This window comes from Gymnoscopelus microlampas, assembly GCF_963454915.1.
Source record: "Gymnoscopelus microlampas genome assembly, chromosome: 2".
Classification (NCBI taxonomy): domain Eukaryota; kingdom Metazoa; phylum Chordata; class Actinopteri; order Myctophiformes; family Myctophidae; genus Gymnoscopelus; species Gymnoscopelus microlampas.
The window spans coordinates 18,201,701-18,218,283 of record NC_139939.1 but is presented as its reverse complement, the minus strand read 5'-3'; the positions used below and the strand labels follow the sequence as shown (position 1 = coordinate 18,218,283).

Genomic DNA, 16,583 nt, shown 5'->3' with positions numbered 1-16,583 from the left:
AACTATGGAGGATTAAACATATTTGTACGCTAAATAGCTAATAGGCTATCGATCCATCTAAGTTTTTTCTAGCCCCTTAATAAAACTAAAACCTAGCATGCTGAATCCTCAAAAACTAAAACAATGTGTGCATGTGAATAATTTGTATTATCATAGGGTTATCATAACCCTTCATAACCCTTGTGAGATTAAGCTGTTTATGTGGGGTCAAAATAAAACCTTGAGTTGCTCAGCGACGTGGATGGGGATAATATTGCCCAGCAACCATTCGGCCTGGTCTCGCATGGTCTGGATCTTGTAGCGGTGCTTGTCAGCCTCCACGTTTCCATGGTAATGGAGGCGGTAGCTGACCTCGAACTCGCGGTTGAGGAACCAGACCAAGAGGAGGAGCAGGAAGAAGGCCAGGATGGCCTCCGGGACCAAGAGGTCAAGAGGTCGCGGCAGAGGATCGTGGCTGGGTTCTGGAGTGGTCAATACTGAACCATCACCCATGGCAGTGAGGTTAGCTCTGAGGACATTAACAGGAGGAGACAATGAGACAGTTGTAGAGTAACAAAAAAAACATTGGGCCATTTTGGGACATGTTATTAGGCAAACATAAAAAATAAAAATAAATGGTTTTAATTTGATAAAATAGCAAAACATTTCATAACTACAAGCTATGAGCTTGTCTTACATGGCAAGTTTCAAAGTGACACTTTTAGTACATTTTGTAAACAACCCGGTTCTGAATAATTATTTTTTGTTTTATAAAAAATTCAAGTTCCTGTTTGTTTTTCCTTAGAATTAGGAATAAGATCCAAATTGGATCCGCGGATCAAGATATTCAAAGAGTAAAATCAACAGGAAGTTGACAATTTTATATAAAAAAAATTATAACCAGGTTTCGTAATGTGTAAGTGCTAAAAAAGTGACTTTGACACCTATTTCTCCTTCCAATGTAAGTAAATGAGGAGCCTATTAACTGCAACACTGTAAAGTTGAAGGTGATCAATGATAAATAAATATAAATGCACCATTTACCATTATACTATTTATGCCACATTATAACACACGCAGAGATCAATTTTTAAAGAAAAAAAAAGGAAATTGTTTTGAAAAATTTAGTCCGGACCACTGGCATAGCAGTCCGGACACCTAGGCTCCAAAGTAGCCTGACAACGTGTTCCCGGTTCGAGTCCCGATCCCGACGGCCTTTGCTGCATGTCACTCCCCATCTATCTCCCCATTTCCTGTCAACCTACTATCCTAGCAATAAAGGCATAAAAAGGGCCAAAAATACATAAAAATACATTTTCAAATTCAATTGTTAAATTGTGATATTATCAAAAATCAAGCATATCAGACAGTCTACATTTCCCAAAAGGAAATGCATGCCATGTATTTAACTCAGTTTGACCAGAAGCAGGGATAAAACATATCCCCAAACATATCCCAACCTCCCGATAAAAATGAATCACCAGAGGGGGAATATCAAAAGCAGAGGCATGGATTTACCGTCATCCCCCCAGCAATTTGAAATCTTCAGAATTGGATGAGGGCTAAAATGTCAAGAAAGAATGCATTTGCTAATCTCTCTGCATCAGCAGTGTAGCAGGGTAACGTGTGGCTCTAATTGAAATAAAAAAAGGCTAGTCTTGGTAGCGGGCTGTGAGTCATTTCCATCGCTGGTGACATTTAGCAGCCATTACTGCTGGAACATTCTCAGAGTGAGAGAAAAAAGGAGGGGAAGAAAACGTACGAAAGAGAAAGCATGAGTGAAAGAGAAAGCGAGAGAGCGAGAGAGCGAGAAAGATGATTATAGAAAACCCTCAACCCCCATTGACCCCTCAAATGTCACTCATCTATCAAACTTCTCCGTTTCCACAGAAACACTCACCCAATCGCTGGTGAGCTGTCATTACCGGAGCTGAAAGAGATGAGAGTGGTGTGAAGTAGCAGACAGACCTGGTTATTAGCAGACAGACCTGGTTATACCCACACACAAAGACACAAAAGGACCCCCCCCCCCCCCGCACAAGACTGCAAATGTACAGAGCTCTAATGCATTAACCACATGAACACTAATAGGATCCCTATTCTGGAGGCGAACATTTGGTGAAAACAGCAGATCTACAAGCTCTGTGAGCTTCTAGGCAGGCTATATTAGGTGAAGAGATTTGGTGTAGTAGGGTGAAATATTAGTGGATCTAGTATAGATCCCCGGGGATCACCAGTCCACAAAGTATTTAGGGTTTAAGTGGTTAAAAAGTCCTTGAGTGTTTAAAATGCATGCCTGTGTGTGTGTGTGTGTGTGTGTGTGTGTGTGTGTGTGTGTGTGTGTGTGTGTGTGTGTGTGTGTGTGTGTGTGTGTGTGTGTGTGTGTGTGCGCGTGTGTGTGCGTGTGCGTGTGCGTGTTAATGGTGTAGTTTCAAACCTGTTCCTGTGGAGGGGGCAGTAGAGCAGCAATAGCAGGATGGCACCTGTAGCAGTGGCCAGGACAGAGCGCATCCAGAAACTCAGCTGACAAAAGTTACAATAATGGACGATTGCCAGGATGGTGGCGCAGCACAGAAACATGGTCACCTGAAAAAATAAGTAAAAATATTATTATGTATGTTTTTTTTTTATTCTTTATAATTTTCTTTTACTTGCCCAAATAAAGTGTTGATCATAAAAAATAAATAAAAAAGATTTACTGAGCAAGAAAGGACACCACAACTACTACTATTAAACTGAGCACACCAAAGTTAGCCCCTAATATGTTTGCCATAAAGGCCATAAGAGAGGTTTCAGTCCGGAGTTCCCAAACCTTTCCGCTCGAGACTCAAAAGAGAAATGTGGGGTCCTACTAGGCACTAAACGTATAAAAAGTATGCATTAAGTACCACTTAATGCCTATTTAAAAAATTGCCAATCTCAGGCATGCAAACAGCCCCGAGGTGAAAAAGGTGACAACATGTTGTTTTCTTTCGGGTCAGGTGTCACACAATTGCCCTATTTGGGTTCAAAAAGGTAACTGTAGCTGAGAAGTGACACTTTTGCATGCCTGATCTACAAGCTCACAAAGTGTTGCAACACATATGAGCTTATAAGTATGCTACTTTCACTATTAAAATAAAAGTATAGTACAATAAAAGTAGTTAAAAGTCACCTTTTTATATATTGTATATATTTTTTCATTTTCTTCTTTGTTTTTTTGTTGTTGCAGAGGTTAAAATACTGTACATTTTGGGTCCAAGACCCAAAATGGGTAAGGACCCCTGTTTGGGAAACACTGGTTTAGTGCAACACTGGTGTAGGTCCCCAGGATTACAGTAAACAATAAGAGCAGGCACTTTTCCATTGCAAGGTACCAGCTTAACTCACCCTCTAGCTTAACTCTACCCTCCTTTAAATTCAAATGAATCTAGAATCTGGGATTATATAGTAAGACTGTGTCTGATTCCCTGGTATTGGCAGGAAGCCAGTCACAAGTGGTTGGAACAGGAGGTTTATTTTGTGATTATATTTTAATTTGAATAATGGCATGGGACATCCTGTGAGCAGGCAATTATTCTTTTTCAACATACAATTATGGAGTGAGTTAAGTCTGATGTATTGTGTGGTATGGCATGGCCAATTCATGGTTCCTATGTTATTATTATTATTAAAAAAGGCTTTGTAATTAATTAGGTACTGACTGTTACTGGCAGCCAATGAAGATGGGAATGAATGTTTGTGTGAGATGGGTATTCCACCTGCTGATTCTTTTTCATAAACTTTTTTCCATGGTCTGGGGAGGGTGTAGACAACCACATGTCTCCTCCGATACACCAGCCGCTTCTTTTCACCTGACAGTGAGGCGTTTCACTCGGAGGAAGTAACGTGTGCAGAGGAACACACTACCCTTCCCAGTTCTGCTCTCTGCTGACCAACCTGTAGGAGTCACTAGTACAGTGACAGAGATCACTCTACCCTGTCAGCTTCCCACCATGTGAAACATGGCCAGTTGTGTGTTCATTGGAAAACCCAGCCAAGTCGGGGGTACCTTGGAGGATTTCATCCAGTCTCCATGGTGATGGGAAAACCTTACCCCTGCCCACCCTGAAGCCCCACCTACTGTACCTGCTGAAATTTGTGAGTAAGTGAATATTATATTTCTGAGTAGGGAACTGTAACTACAGAATGCTAATAGTGTCTTGATTAATAAATAAATGAATACCTAAATTAATAAATACATAAATAGACCTCCTCTAAATTCCTCATTTGGAAACTATTTCTGAATTGTGATAAACTGTGGGTTCAATCAGGCACGGCAACTTCTGGTTATAGAAATCTCCTTTATTTGCAACACTACACAACACTACTCCAAGCAACTCAACTCCTGATGTATGCAGAGGAGGGGAGGAGGGGTTTCTCTGCCACTACTCACGTTGTTTGTTTCCCCAAAATTAACACACATAAAGTAAATAGCTAAATGAACGTTAACTAAATACATTACACCCAGTCAGATAACACTCAAATGCCCACAACGCATTCCCCATGGAAAATAATATCACGACAATAGAACAAGGACAGGGGCAGGGACAGATATGCCCAAAAGCATGCTGGGAAGTCTCTCCTCAGCCAACTAACAGCCACAGTATGCTGTTGTGGGTCTTCAAAAACCATACAGATTCACATCCAATTATTTTGGTGTTCTCATGGGAGAAAATACATCAAACATGCACGTTTGAGTTGTGGGCCCTCTCAAAGATGATAACGATCACATTGATAGAAAAACTGCTCTCACCTTCACTATTCTACGTGCACCCCCCCCCCCCTCTCTCTCTCTCTGTTATGGGACCATAGCTTTGATCTGGAAGCCCTTACGGAATGAAGAGAGAGAGGAGAATAGAGAGAGAAGGAGAAGAAGAGGGGTGAAAGAAATTGATAGGGAATGGGGGTGTAGATAACACCACACATCTTACAAGGAGCCATAAGCCAGAGGCTGGAAGGGAATAATCAAACTTAGCACATAACGTGAAATATAACCTTGTTTCAGCATGAATAAATCACGGCACGCAAAGGCTGCTCTCAATCTTTTCAAGTACAGGATTCAGAGAGAGGAAAACTTTTTTGGAGCCAAGATCTGTAGGTGAAGCTCCATTGGCCGCGTTTCCCAAACGAATTTGAGCTCCTGCGTAGCCTAGAAGCTGCGTAGGTGCCTCCACGCATCTGCGCAGTAGCAACCCCGCTGCGCACTATCTTCGTTAGTAGCAGCTGTGTGTGCCCAACGTCTCATCTAAATTGGCTTCAGTAGACACCATCTTCGTAGGTTCCGTTTTGTCTGTGCTAAAACTACATTCGTGAGACAGCATGCACGTGAAGAGATCCTGGACGTAGCCTACGTAAAGCCTACGTCAACTACGTAGTGCTATCCTACTATAGTTTAAACACCCTTTGCATACATATATCTATATATACAGGATTTTGCAAAAATACTAAGATAAAGTCGCACCTTTATCTAACTTACCTTTATATGAATTGGACACTTACATTTTTATAGGTACATTCTGTAATGTATTAAAATGCATTTTTTAAGGTGACATTTCAATGATCTTAAATAAACACTGCGGCCATTGTTCGCCGTTCAAAAAAATTCAGAGGATAGAGGGGGCGTCCCCCTGCATGATTGACAGCTTAACGCGTAACGGGCGACGCCTCCCCAAAAAAACAGACATATATACAACAAACACACTGCGACATGCCGTGTTGATAGCTTGCAGATCTGTTATTTTGGGTAGGGCGAGCGGCTGCAGTGCTTCGTCCTCTATGCATGAACCCGAAGTTTACAAATCGTACTCTCACGGATAATCCGATCATCTAATAAAAATATTAAGCACATGCCAAGTTAACTAAAGGTATATAAATGATGCTGAGCTAAATATGTTTCCTTAATTTCGAAGTTTTATAGTTAAACGTTATGATGAAAGTGCAGTTCCTCTCACAAAGTGACAGCTGTTGCGCTCGGCGAGCGCAACAGCTCGCCATGTTTATGAATGGTTAAAACATCTTTTGAAAATAGCAGATCTACAAGCTCACAACGTGTCACAAGCTTGTAGATCTGCTATTTTCAAAAGATGTTTTAACCATTCATAAACATGGCGAGCTGTTGCGCTCGCCGAGCGCAACAGCTGTCACTTTGTGAGAGGAACTGCACTTTCATCATAACGTTTAACTATAAAACTTCGAAATTAAGGAAACATATTTAGCTCAGCATCATTTATATACCTTTAGTTAACTTGGCATGTGCTTAATATTTTTATTAGATGATCGGATCATCCGTGAGAGTACGATTTGTAAACTTCGGGTTCATGCATAGAGGACGAAGCACTGCAGCCGCTCGCCCTTTTACGCACCGGCCCGGCCGTAATATATATATATATATATATATATATATATATATATATATATATACATACACACGTGTGTGTGTGTGTGTGTGTGTGTGTGTATGTGTGTGTGTGTGTGTGTGTGTGTGTGTGTGTGTGTGTGTCGGTCTTTTCATAGATTTCATAGAACGATGGGTGTTACAGGCGGCCCAGGGCGCTCGTTACAAGATGCTTCGTAGGACAGTACTCCCCTCCTACTGTGGGCGGGGAGTATGCTGCGCGCATTCTGTCTCACGAATGTACTTTTACCACACACGCAGCCAGTTTAGATGGCACGCAGGGGCACAACCACCTGCTACTAATGAGGGTAGAGCGTAGGTTTGGCCGAGTCCCAGCTGTGTAGGAGACGCTTGCGCAAGCTGCGTACGGCCACGCATGACCTGAAATCTACGTGCCTGCTATGGTACTGCGAAGCATGTGACGTCACACGTTAGACCCGTCGTCGGACCTGCGACGATGCTCTACGCACGAGCTCTTTGGGAAACCCGGCCATTGTTGTTGTTCTGCTCCAGTTCCTATCACTGCTAATGCTACGTAATGTGAGTCTGCTGGTCTCAAAGGATCACTCGTTTCAGATGTCCATGAGCCCAGAGTTCATCCCACCATGTGTCTTTCTGCTGCCTGTGGTTTGTGGATAACAGGCTAGACCCTCAAAGCATGACAACAAAATTGCCTTCATAGTAGTGGCAGCGCAGCAGCAGTGATATGTGTCATGGTACAAGAAGCAGAGGTGTGGACTTGAGACTTGGACTTGAGACTCGGCTTGGACTTGAGTCACAAATTTGATGAATTTCGACTCGCTTGATCAAATCAAAAAGTGTCCCACAAAACTGAAATTTGTGAAATTTTCACCTATAATGACATGCCCAAAATAGGAACACCAGGGTGAAAGTGGTATAGGCATATTGCCCTACAAGACCTGCTGCCTGCTTATTCTTTGTTGTTGCTTCATTTATGATCAATAACCAGGAAACCATTCTGAGAAGTGTGTGTGAGTTTATGTCGCACACACACACACACACACACACACACACACACACACACACACACACACACACACACACACACACACACACACACACACACACACACACACACACACACACACACACACACACACAGCCCTTTTACCTGGAGGGGCAGGTGGAGGCCGCAGGTAAAGTGGGAGAACACAGAGACAGCAGGGAGGGAAACCAGCACGGCCCCGATCACATGACGAGGGATCCAACCAGAGACCACCCTGAGCAGCGAATCGGTGCAGCTCATCACCTCATCCAGATAGAACACCATACTGTAAGAGAGGAGAGGAGAGAAGAGAAGAGAAGAGTGAAGCCTTGCCTTGCAGAAGAAAGGTTTTCAGCAGCTAAAACATGGATTAACTCAAACCTGTCCTGGACCATTAAGCTCAAGCATTTAATTTTCTGCCCCACTCTTAACCCATTAAGACCTGAGGCCGATTCTACAAATGCCTTCTAAATCAGTAGTTCTCACACAATTTTTCAAAATAGTTGTACAAGCTTGCCACGTGGTGCGAAGTGACGCGCTGTGAGCTTGTATATCTGCTATTTTTTAATAGCCAACACAAAAACCTATTACCCATTAAATCCTTTCCCAGTTTTAATGGGTAAACATACAGGACCAAGAAAGCAGCTGCAGGTCCCCCTGACTCTCCACAATCAAGATGTATTGTCCTGACACATATTCACTTCACACACACACATAATATACAATACACAACCCATATTTAGATATGTTTGCACTCATGAGCAGAAGTCACACACATATGCTGTATTACTATCTCTCTCAACCACAGACACATGCAATGTAAAATAACTTCATACATAGTCAAATCCACGGTAAAAAAAACAACTGTAGGTCCATTTGGTTACATTTGTGCACTCTAAGAGTTAAATTCACACTGAGTTATAGTTTCTTTACTGTATCATTCCCTTACACCTGATCCAACCAGATGAAGCAGTGAAGCAGCATCCATGTACTTATGCTTGGGTGGGTTCTGCGCGTTAGTCTCCTCACCGTATGGACAGCACTAGAGAGGCCAGTTCCAGCAGGCCAGCCAGGGGGGCCAGAGCCAGGGCGGTAGGGGCCGGGGGGACCGTGGTGGCTGGGCTGACCAGGGCAGGCAGGAAGCAGGCAAGGGTCAGCGCCAAGAAGACGAAACAGCTGAGAAGAACGTCCAGGAAGGAGCTGAAGGTAGTGCTGGCAAACGTCTGCAGTGGCACCTGCCTCGTCACCTGGGCAGAAGATGCAGGGATGATAATGTGTAACATCTATAATGATTTTAGTAGTCCATATGGTAGCTCCTTTGTCTGTTAGAACAGCGGTTCTCAAACGATTTCATGTCAAGGACCCCCAAAATGATACTGTATGTATTTGGCTCCGGACCCCCCCCATCTAAAAAATATTTTGTGCCAGGGATTTTTCAAAAATAGCAGATCTACAAGCTCATGAGCTTGTATTTCTGCTATAATACAGATGAATGAACACACAAACAATCACCATCTTTTTTTGGTAATCATTGCATGTAAGAAGAGAAAGAAAACAGAAAAAGAAAGAGAAGGAATAGCGGAACAAAAAGAAGAAAAAAGAAAAGAATGATATGAACAAAAAACTGAAAAAAGAGGGAAAGAGCGGTGGAAGAGGAGGAGGCAGAAAGGGGTGGGAGAGAGGGCAGGAGGGTCCTATCAGTATATACAATGACAGAGTATGCTTCCTGTGTGGTATTGTGAGCTCAAACGTGTGCAAAAAATATAGACCCCTTAACAGACGACGTCACACTGATAAGAACCAGTATGCGTGCAACCAGTATGCGCTAAATGAAACCCATTCTATCAGGTCTCGCCAGGACGTGCCACACTAGCCAACACACAAGAGGGGGTTGGGGTGTGCTGAAACTAGCGCACCCCGAAACAACAGGTTGAAAATTGATTGCGTGAAACAATCACCTGCGCATCCAGTCTCAATGTTAGTAAACAATTAATTGGTCTATAGGGACGATTTCTGGGGGGAAATAATTGAAAATATTGAGAGAACAAAATGAGGTTCTATGTTGAAAGTTATGGCAAAGCATAATGTTTCTGTTAAGAGTACGTTTAGGGATAAGGTGAAGATTATGTTTTTTAAATTAAATGAGAGTTTGAATGTGAGAGAAAGATGTGTGCAGTTTACCCATGTAATTACACTATTATAACAGCAGGGGGCAGTAACATAGTAAGTTCAATGCAGCCCAAATAAAACTGGATTACCAATGCCTGTGTGTGTGTAAGTGTGTTATGTGTACACAGATATGAATGTGTATTGCATATGTGAGCACACATTCTTTTCTACACACTCACACACAAACCACTAGCACAAACCAATATGCTTTAATTAAGGAGGGGAAATCCCCCTATCATCCACTCAATGTGTCCATTACCATCCTCTGTCATAGGGATTCTCCACATAAAAGATTTGTGCGTGCGTGCAGGGGTAGAAAGTTACAAAGTCCATTTAAGTACTTTACAATTTTGAGGAACTTCTCTTTAACTAATAATGAGTACTGTAAGTATATTTCATGCCAATACATTTTGTACTTTTACTCGGAATGTCCTAAAAACCCTTTTAAGGCCTTTTTGTGTTAAATTGTCAGCAATATCCCTTTGTGCTTGACATTTTAAGCCCTGTTTTTAACCTTCTATGATTGATTATGCTATATGTTTTAACTATGTAGCACTCTGAGATTCCCTGTGAATAAAAAGTGCAGTACAAATGTTCATGTGCATGTGTGTGTACCTCCTCCTGGTAGCTGGTGCGGTAGGCAGTCTCCAGGGGCCTCTCTAGGAAGTTGAGGCTGATCTTATTGATGGGAGGCTTGAAGAAGTAGTCTTTCATCAGGCTAGGAATCAAAGACACAAATACTTAGGATCATATATAGCTGTGTTACCAAATACAAGGTTGAGACCCATTTCTATGGGTCACGAGTAAATATCACAAAATGTAAAAAATGAAATAATGGCATTTTCTGGGAGGAAAAAAAAGCTAAAATAGTAGATCTAAAAGATGGCAATGCTTTGTATAGCAAACCGCTGTCAGCTTGTCAGCTATGTCAGCTATTTTAAAAAGGGCCTGAGGGTGCAGTCAGACCGAACTTTGATTCTTTCTATGCGTCGGATTCTGCCAATGCTTTTCAATGGGAACGGAGCGGTTTGTTGCCATTCGTGGATTTCTGCTAATTTGATTCTGCCCGAATTGGCAGAATCAAAGTTTGGTGTGACTGCACTGAAGTGGTTCATTCATAATGATATATTATTATTGTATGTATTTAGCAAGGGAAACCCTGATATACAGACTTGGTGTACAAAGTATTGATGTTTTTAATGGATGTTGCAAGTAGCCTTTTGCAAAGTGTCACCTATGTCAATGCTTGAAAATAATCCTTTATCCAGTCATTCTACATCCCTGCCTCTTGACAGAAGTCAAATTGAAAGGGGGACACACCAAATTATTTTTTTATTTTAGTTTTTGTTAATTGACATTACTGCTATAAATCGCTTGTGTATGCTGGAACACCACAATCCTGAACATAGTTTCTAGCAGTTATGTGCAAGTGTGCAAACAAATTTTCATGTCCTCCCATCCTGGCAGACATCTCCAGCCAACTGCCTATCGCCTGCACTGACCTTCACCTGTTTTGGATACGCCATCGGTATCCAAAATTTTCACGCCCCCACAACAGTTATGCAGGTGGCGATAGTCCCTCCGCCCGCTCCCCCTCCCTCTCCACTGCTGTTCTCTCAATGGCCATTTCATTCCATTTGTTAAGCCCGATTTATACAACATTGTACGGTATTGCCGCGCGGCTAAAATAGCCGATCTAAAAGCTCACAACATGTGTATGCGACACGTTGTGAGCTTGTAGATTCTCCCCGAAGGATGAACAGTGCTACTGATTTTGGTGATCCGATGGTCTTTACTCTAGAAGGGGACATGATAAGCAGAGTGCATAACTTCCAAACAGATGCGCGTAACAACACAAAGCGCTGTGGAAATGTTTGTCATGGGACAAGGAAGAACTGATACATTCTTTTCATACTGACTGACTGGCAGTCGGCCTTCCAGGAACACAGAGACACTTTTATTCCCCAAAGTTTTAACAAATGTTTCCAATGAGGGCCAGGTGGGGTGTTATCGGACTTGGCTCAGAGCCGCCATTTTGCTAGGCTGAACGCCCAGGCCATGCCCATTTTACGAATGATAATTATACCAGTCTACATGTTTTACGTATAGTAAATGAATTAAATTAAAGTACAATACTATATTTAAATCTTAGTTTTTTAAAATTATTATGAAATCTTGCTTAACCTTTCTCAGCGGACCAACTATAGACCGATAGGTCTCAGTAAGAAAATTGAAAAAACACAGAGAGTGGGCCATCGAGAACTACCACAGACAAGAGGTATCGGGAGAAAGAGTTAAGACACTACTATAGACTTCCGTTCTGTTCCGTAAACAGAGCATACTCATATAATATTCATTATTGAATCATTTATAGTCAAAACCAACTTACAGTTGATTTCGAAAAATGCGGAAGTAATGCTTGCTATCGGACAACCAATAGTTCCAAACACTACTGTACAGTAGTGTCTATTTAAATTTCCTAACAATATAACAGTGTTTGGTTTGGTTTGTATTTTCTTTTCTTTGGTTTTAATACAGTGCAAGTTGTAGACATAAAGGAAAGCCATTGAACTTGTTCAGAATTCTCCAGAGGATTAACTGCCGAAGAATATGTGGTCATGTTCATAATAAATTATAGCCTACACACACACACACACACACACACACACACACACACACACACACACACTTCTGCTGTGATGACATGGCAAATACCGGAGCCTGTTCCTCTACTTTTCCTTTCTGGTGTCTATAACATTTTCTGTTGACACATGCACAGTATTGAAACAATAGCGACAATGATCAGTTATGTAAATAATGCTGGTATGTCAATGTGAATTGGCACATGGAAAGAATAGTTGGGTTCATCGTAGGCCGTCAAAACAGCCACCTAGTCATCAATCAATCAGTATAACAGACAGGCCGTGATGTCATTTCCGAACAGCAATAACAGCATTTTGATAAACGTCACCTCACCTGTCTTCCTTGATAACGTCCACAAAATGGGCGTCGCTCTTCTCTCGGAAGTCTTTGGCACGCAGCGGGATGAGGGCAGAGTGATCCATGCCAGAGCCTGTGGCCCCCGTGGCCCCTGCCATGCCCAGGCTGATGCCAGTCCCAGTGCCCGTGCTGGTCTTATTCTCTTTGTCCTGGAGCATGTCACACAGGGAGCTCTGGCTGGCACGCACAGGATCCTCCAGTGGGGGACTGAGCAGACCATTGAGTGCCCTGGGGCTGTGGCCTGGAACAAACTAGAGAGTGAGGAGGAGGAGGAGGAGGAGGAGGAGGAGGAGGAGGAGGAGGAGGAGGAGAAGAAGAAGAAGAAGAAGAAGAAGAAGAAGAAGAAGAAGAAGAAGAAGAAGAAGAAGAAGAAGAAGAAGAAGAAGAAGAAGAAGAAAAAGAAGAAGAAGAAGAAAGGTGAAAAAACAAAGAAGAGGACAAAAAGGAGAAGAGGAAAAACAAGAGAGAGAGAAGGAGAAGGGAGGAAGGGTTTGTTGGGTGGAATGAACGAGAGGGTCAATGACAGATACTTGAGAGAGTATTTACATAGTCAGTGATAAATACAGTCATGCTGACACTGTGCGTGCATACTGTAGGTTGGTGTGTGTTTTACCTTGGCACTGCCCGTCTTGTGCTCCTCCTGGCAGCCATTAAGTGCAGCAACTTCATCGCTCTGCTCTCCCGCTGGTGACAAAACCACACTACAGGACACACAGGAGGACTAGAGGGAGTATGAAGGAAAGAAAGAGAGAGAGAGAGCCCTGGTTGTTAACAAATGAAAGTCATGAGACAAAGAACACATGAAGTCAGTTTGGAAGGCTGTCTGAAATACTGGCTGCCCGTTGCATTGTGGGATGTTCTAGAACGTTTAACCTGTTAAGCCCTGTTTTATAGTTTGTTGTACGACAATGTCGGTCAAAATGTCTACAACCTCACAGCGAGCCGCATCGCAACACGCTGTGAGCATGTATATCTGCTGTTTTTGCTATTTTATTTTAGAAAATGTTAGGGACGCCACATTGAAAGTGGTTAACCAGATGAACCCTAGTGTGCCAATTCTGGGTATGTCATAATAGGCGAATATTCAGGAAAAATAGGAGATCTAGAAGCTCACAACATGTCACAACACGTGCGTTGTGAGCTTGTAGATCAGCTATTTTCAGCATATTTTCAAGAGATTTGGTGAAGAAAAAATACGGGGATCAAGTATATACCCCTGGGGGGACTCCATTCAACAAAGAGTGACTTTGGGTACTAGAAAAGCGCTATATAAGTCTGATGTATTATTATTATTATTATTAAAGAACTTAACATTACATGGTTATATGACATAAATCCACAATATGGCAATGCTCCAATTTCTCCATGCACCTAACGTTTGTTTCTCTCTCTCTCTCTCTCTCTCTCTCTCTCTCTCTCTCTCTCTCTCTCTCTCTCTCTCTCTCTCTCTCTCTCTCTCTCTCTCTCTCTCTCTCTCTCTCTCTCTCTCTCTCTCTCTCTCTCTCTCTCTCTCTCTCTCTCTCTCTGCTGACTACATTCTTTCTGAAACTTACCACGGTCCCGTCTGGAGTTCTGTGGGGGAGCAGGGGCTCAGCGGCCTGCGCTCCCCCAGGAATGAGGTCTGGGGTGTGGGGCCCGGGACAGGCGGTAAGGCTGCCCCCACCACTCTCCCCACCTGGGAGAGCCAACTGGGAGCATGCGCATTGGCCATCATGCTCCTCCTGCCTTCCAGAGATTAGGTAAGTCTTCAGTCCTGAAAGACAACAAAAAGCAAATAAATAAATGCCGGGACATATATTCTCACATTCATATAACTAATATACATTATTAAGCTACGCACAATCATTAGCAACCAAGCATAGACATAAAATGTTCCAGTTGAGTGATTTGGACAAAAAAGGAACAAAATGCATGAACTTTTTTACTATAACTGCTTTGTTTACACTGTACATAATACATTCAGAAATGGTTGCTTCATTACTGACACCCCAAAACATTATTGAATCACATTTGACCTAACTGGTAAAAATGGTAAATGGTGCATTTATATAGCGCTTCTATCCGAAGCGCTTTACATTGATTGTGCCATTAACCCATTCACACACACATTCATACACCGATGGCGGAGGAAACCATGCAAGGCACCAACCTGCTCATCGGGAGCAATTAGGGGTTCAGTGTCTTGCTCAAGGACTCTTCGACACTAACTCTAGGGGAGCGCCCCAGCCCGGGATCGAACTGGGAACCTTGCGGCTTTCCAGTTCACTCTACCCGGCCACTCTACCCCTGAGCCACTGCCGCCCTAACTGCACTATCAATTTAAAGTCATAATGTGTAACACATATTTTAGTCGTCTATTTGGCAACATCTATGGCCAGCTGCATTGTCTGTTGATTGTCTGTGATTCCCAGAATTCAGTTCAAAATAAAATCAGTACTGCTCCAAAACAAATGCTGTGGGTTCCTAGCGCCAAGATAATTTTGGAAATAAACATATAAATATATTCATCAATACGATATTCTACTATCAAACAATCAAGAATCGGTATGTATTAACTTTAAAATACATAACATTTCCAATATATTTCCTTTCCTACATTGCCTGCGTAATTTTGAGACGAGTGTTGGCGACAGACAGTCGTGACTAGAAATAGTGTTTAGAGAAAAAAAACATTATATATCGAAAATAACGTTTGTTTAATTGAAAAGGTTACACAGTGTGACTTTAATAATGTAACTACAGATAAAGAGTCATTGTAACAAGCAAGCTAACTAGCCTGTTGTTTGATGGAATCCTGACTGAACTATATTTCACAGGGACTATAAAGGGACTATGAATGGCAAAATTATAATCTGCTGTTTTCTATTTATTGATAAATAGTTGATTTATAGTCAAACTATCATATAAAAGTAATAACACACTTGAGGTGGTGCTATTAGACTATGTAAACGGCTACGCATTGCTGTGTTTGAGAGAATAATAAAATTTACAGCCCTCCCTCTTCTGACATTGCTTAATAAAATATATAGATACAAAGTGCTTTGCCGCCTCGTAAAACGATAAAGATTAAAACCATAGGCAAATGATACAAACAGATGCACTCTGACACTGTCAACCCAACCCTGTTGAAAACAGTGGTATCATTGTCAACCCTGTCGATCCAACAGAGCCTCTCATTTAGTGATAGCAGGCTCTTCAAACCTACAGGCCTATAGCCTGTATAGGTTTGAAGGTTAGCCTTATACTGGGTTGCACGCCTGTGGCGCACGCCAAAAGTAGACAGGGTACAACGTCATCGTGTAATACACTGATTTCAGTCAACAATGACTGGACAGAATATCTGATACGCTCACTGACAGGACAGCCCTGACGAACTCAGTGATTCTGTCTTCTTCTTTGCTCTGACTTCACCTGTTACAGTATGTCCATTTCAATCATACAGGTCGATGTATGTAGGCCAAGGAAAAATACAAAGCAAAAACGGTTTCGAGGCACTCGGACATGTATAGAGTGCGACAGGGGTCACATAGGCTCGCTATACATTGACTGCGTTCTTTCTGTATCTGCGTGCTCCGCTCAACCAAGCCATTGCGGCGATAGACCCAAAAAAAAAAGATAATGGAAAGGTAATCCTGGGTGTTGCGCATAGTGTGTTTGCACAACATCCCAAAGCCTCTGGCCCTGTTCACACAAGTGCAGGGCCAACAAGGAAATACACAAATATAGGATTAGACCGATGGCCCGGGGCCAGTCACTATCAGCCTGTCTAAACACACTGTAACCTGGATAGCAGGCCTCATTGTTCAAACACACACCAGCAGCTAGCAGAGCTAACCTAGCTGTGTTTTGCATGCTGTCACAGCTCAAGTCTTGATGTGCTGGAATTTTTCATGAATGAATGAATGAATGGACAGTGGCCAGAACTGACAATCATTTATTTCATTCATTGCTTGCTACACACTCCATTCATTGTCCCTTACGTTTTTCTATATCTTTTCATTTGTTTGCTTTAAA

The 16,583-nt window shown here is 42.3% G+C and overlaps 1 protein-coding gene across 1 annotated transcript in view; it reads right to left on the bottom strand.

Annotated features, from left to right (window-relative positions):
- Positions 1 to 16,583, bottom strand: part of LOC311061952 (adenylate cyclase 9) — a 45,736-nt gene that overhangs the window by 5,891 nt on the left and 23,262 nt on the right. The window contains exons 3-11 of the mRNA XM_084080676.1: positions 14,123 to 14,322; positions 13,183 to 13,290; positions 12,546 to 12,820; positions 10,185 to 10,287; positions 8,430 to 8,647; positions 7,527 to 7,686; positions 2,417 to 2,565; positions 1,880 to 1,909; positions 220 to 508 (exon numbers count right to left, since the gene is read on the bottom strand). Coding sequence (XP_083936802.1) covers positions 220 to 508; positions 1,880 to 1,909; positions 2,417 to 2,565; positions 7,527 to 7,686; positions 8,430 to 8,647; positions 10,185 to 10,287; positions 12,546 to 12,820; positions 13,183 to 13,290; positions 14,123 to 14,322 — 1,532 coding nt within the window. The remainder of the gene's footprint in view (positions 1 to 219; positions 509 to 1,879; positions 1,910 to 2,416; positions 2,566 to 7,526; positions 7,687 to 8,429; positions 8,648 to 10,184; positions 10,288 to 12,545; positions 12,821 to 13,182; positions 13,291 to 14,122; positions 14,323 to 16,583) is intronic.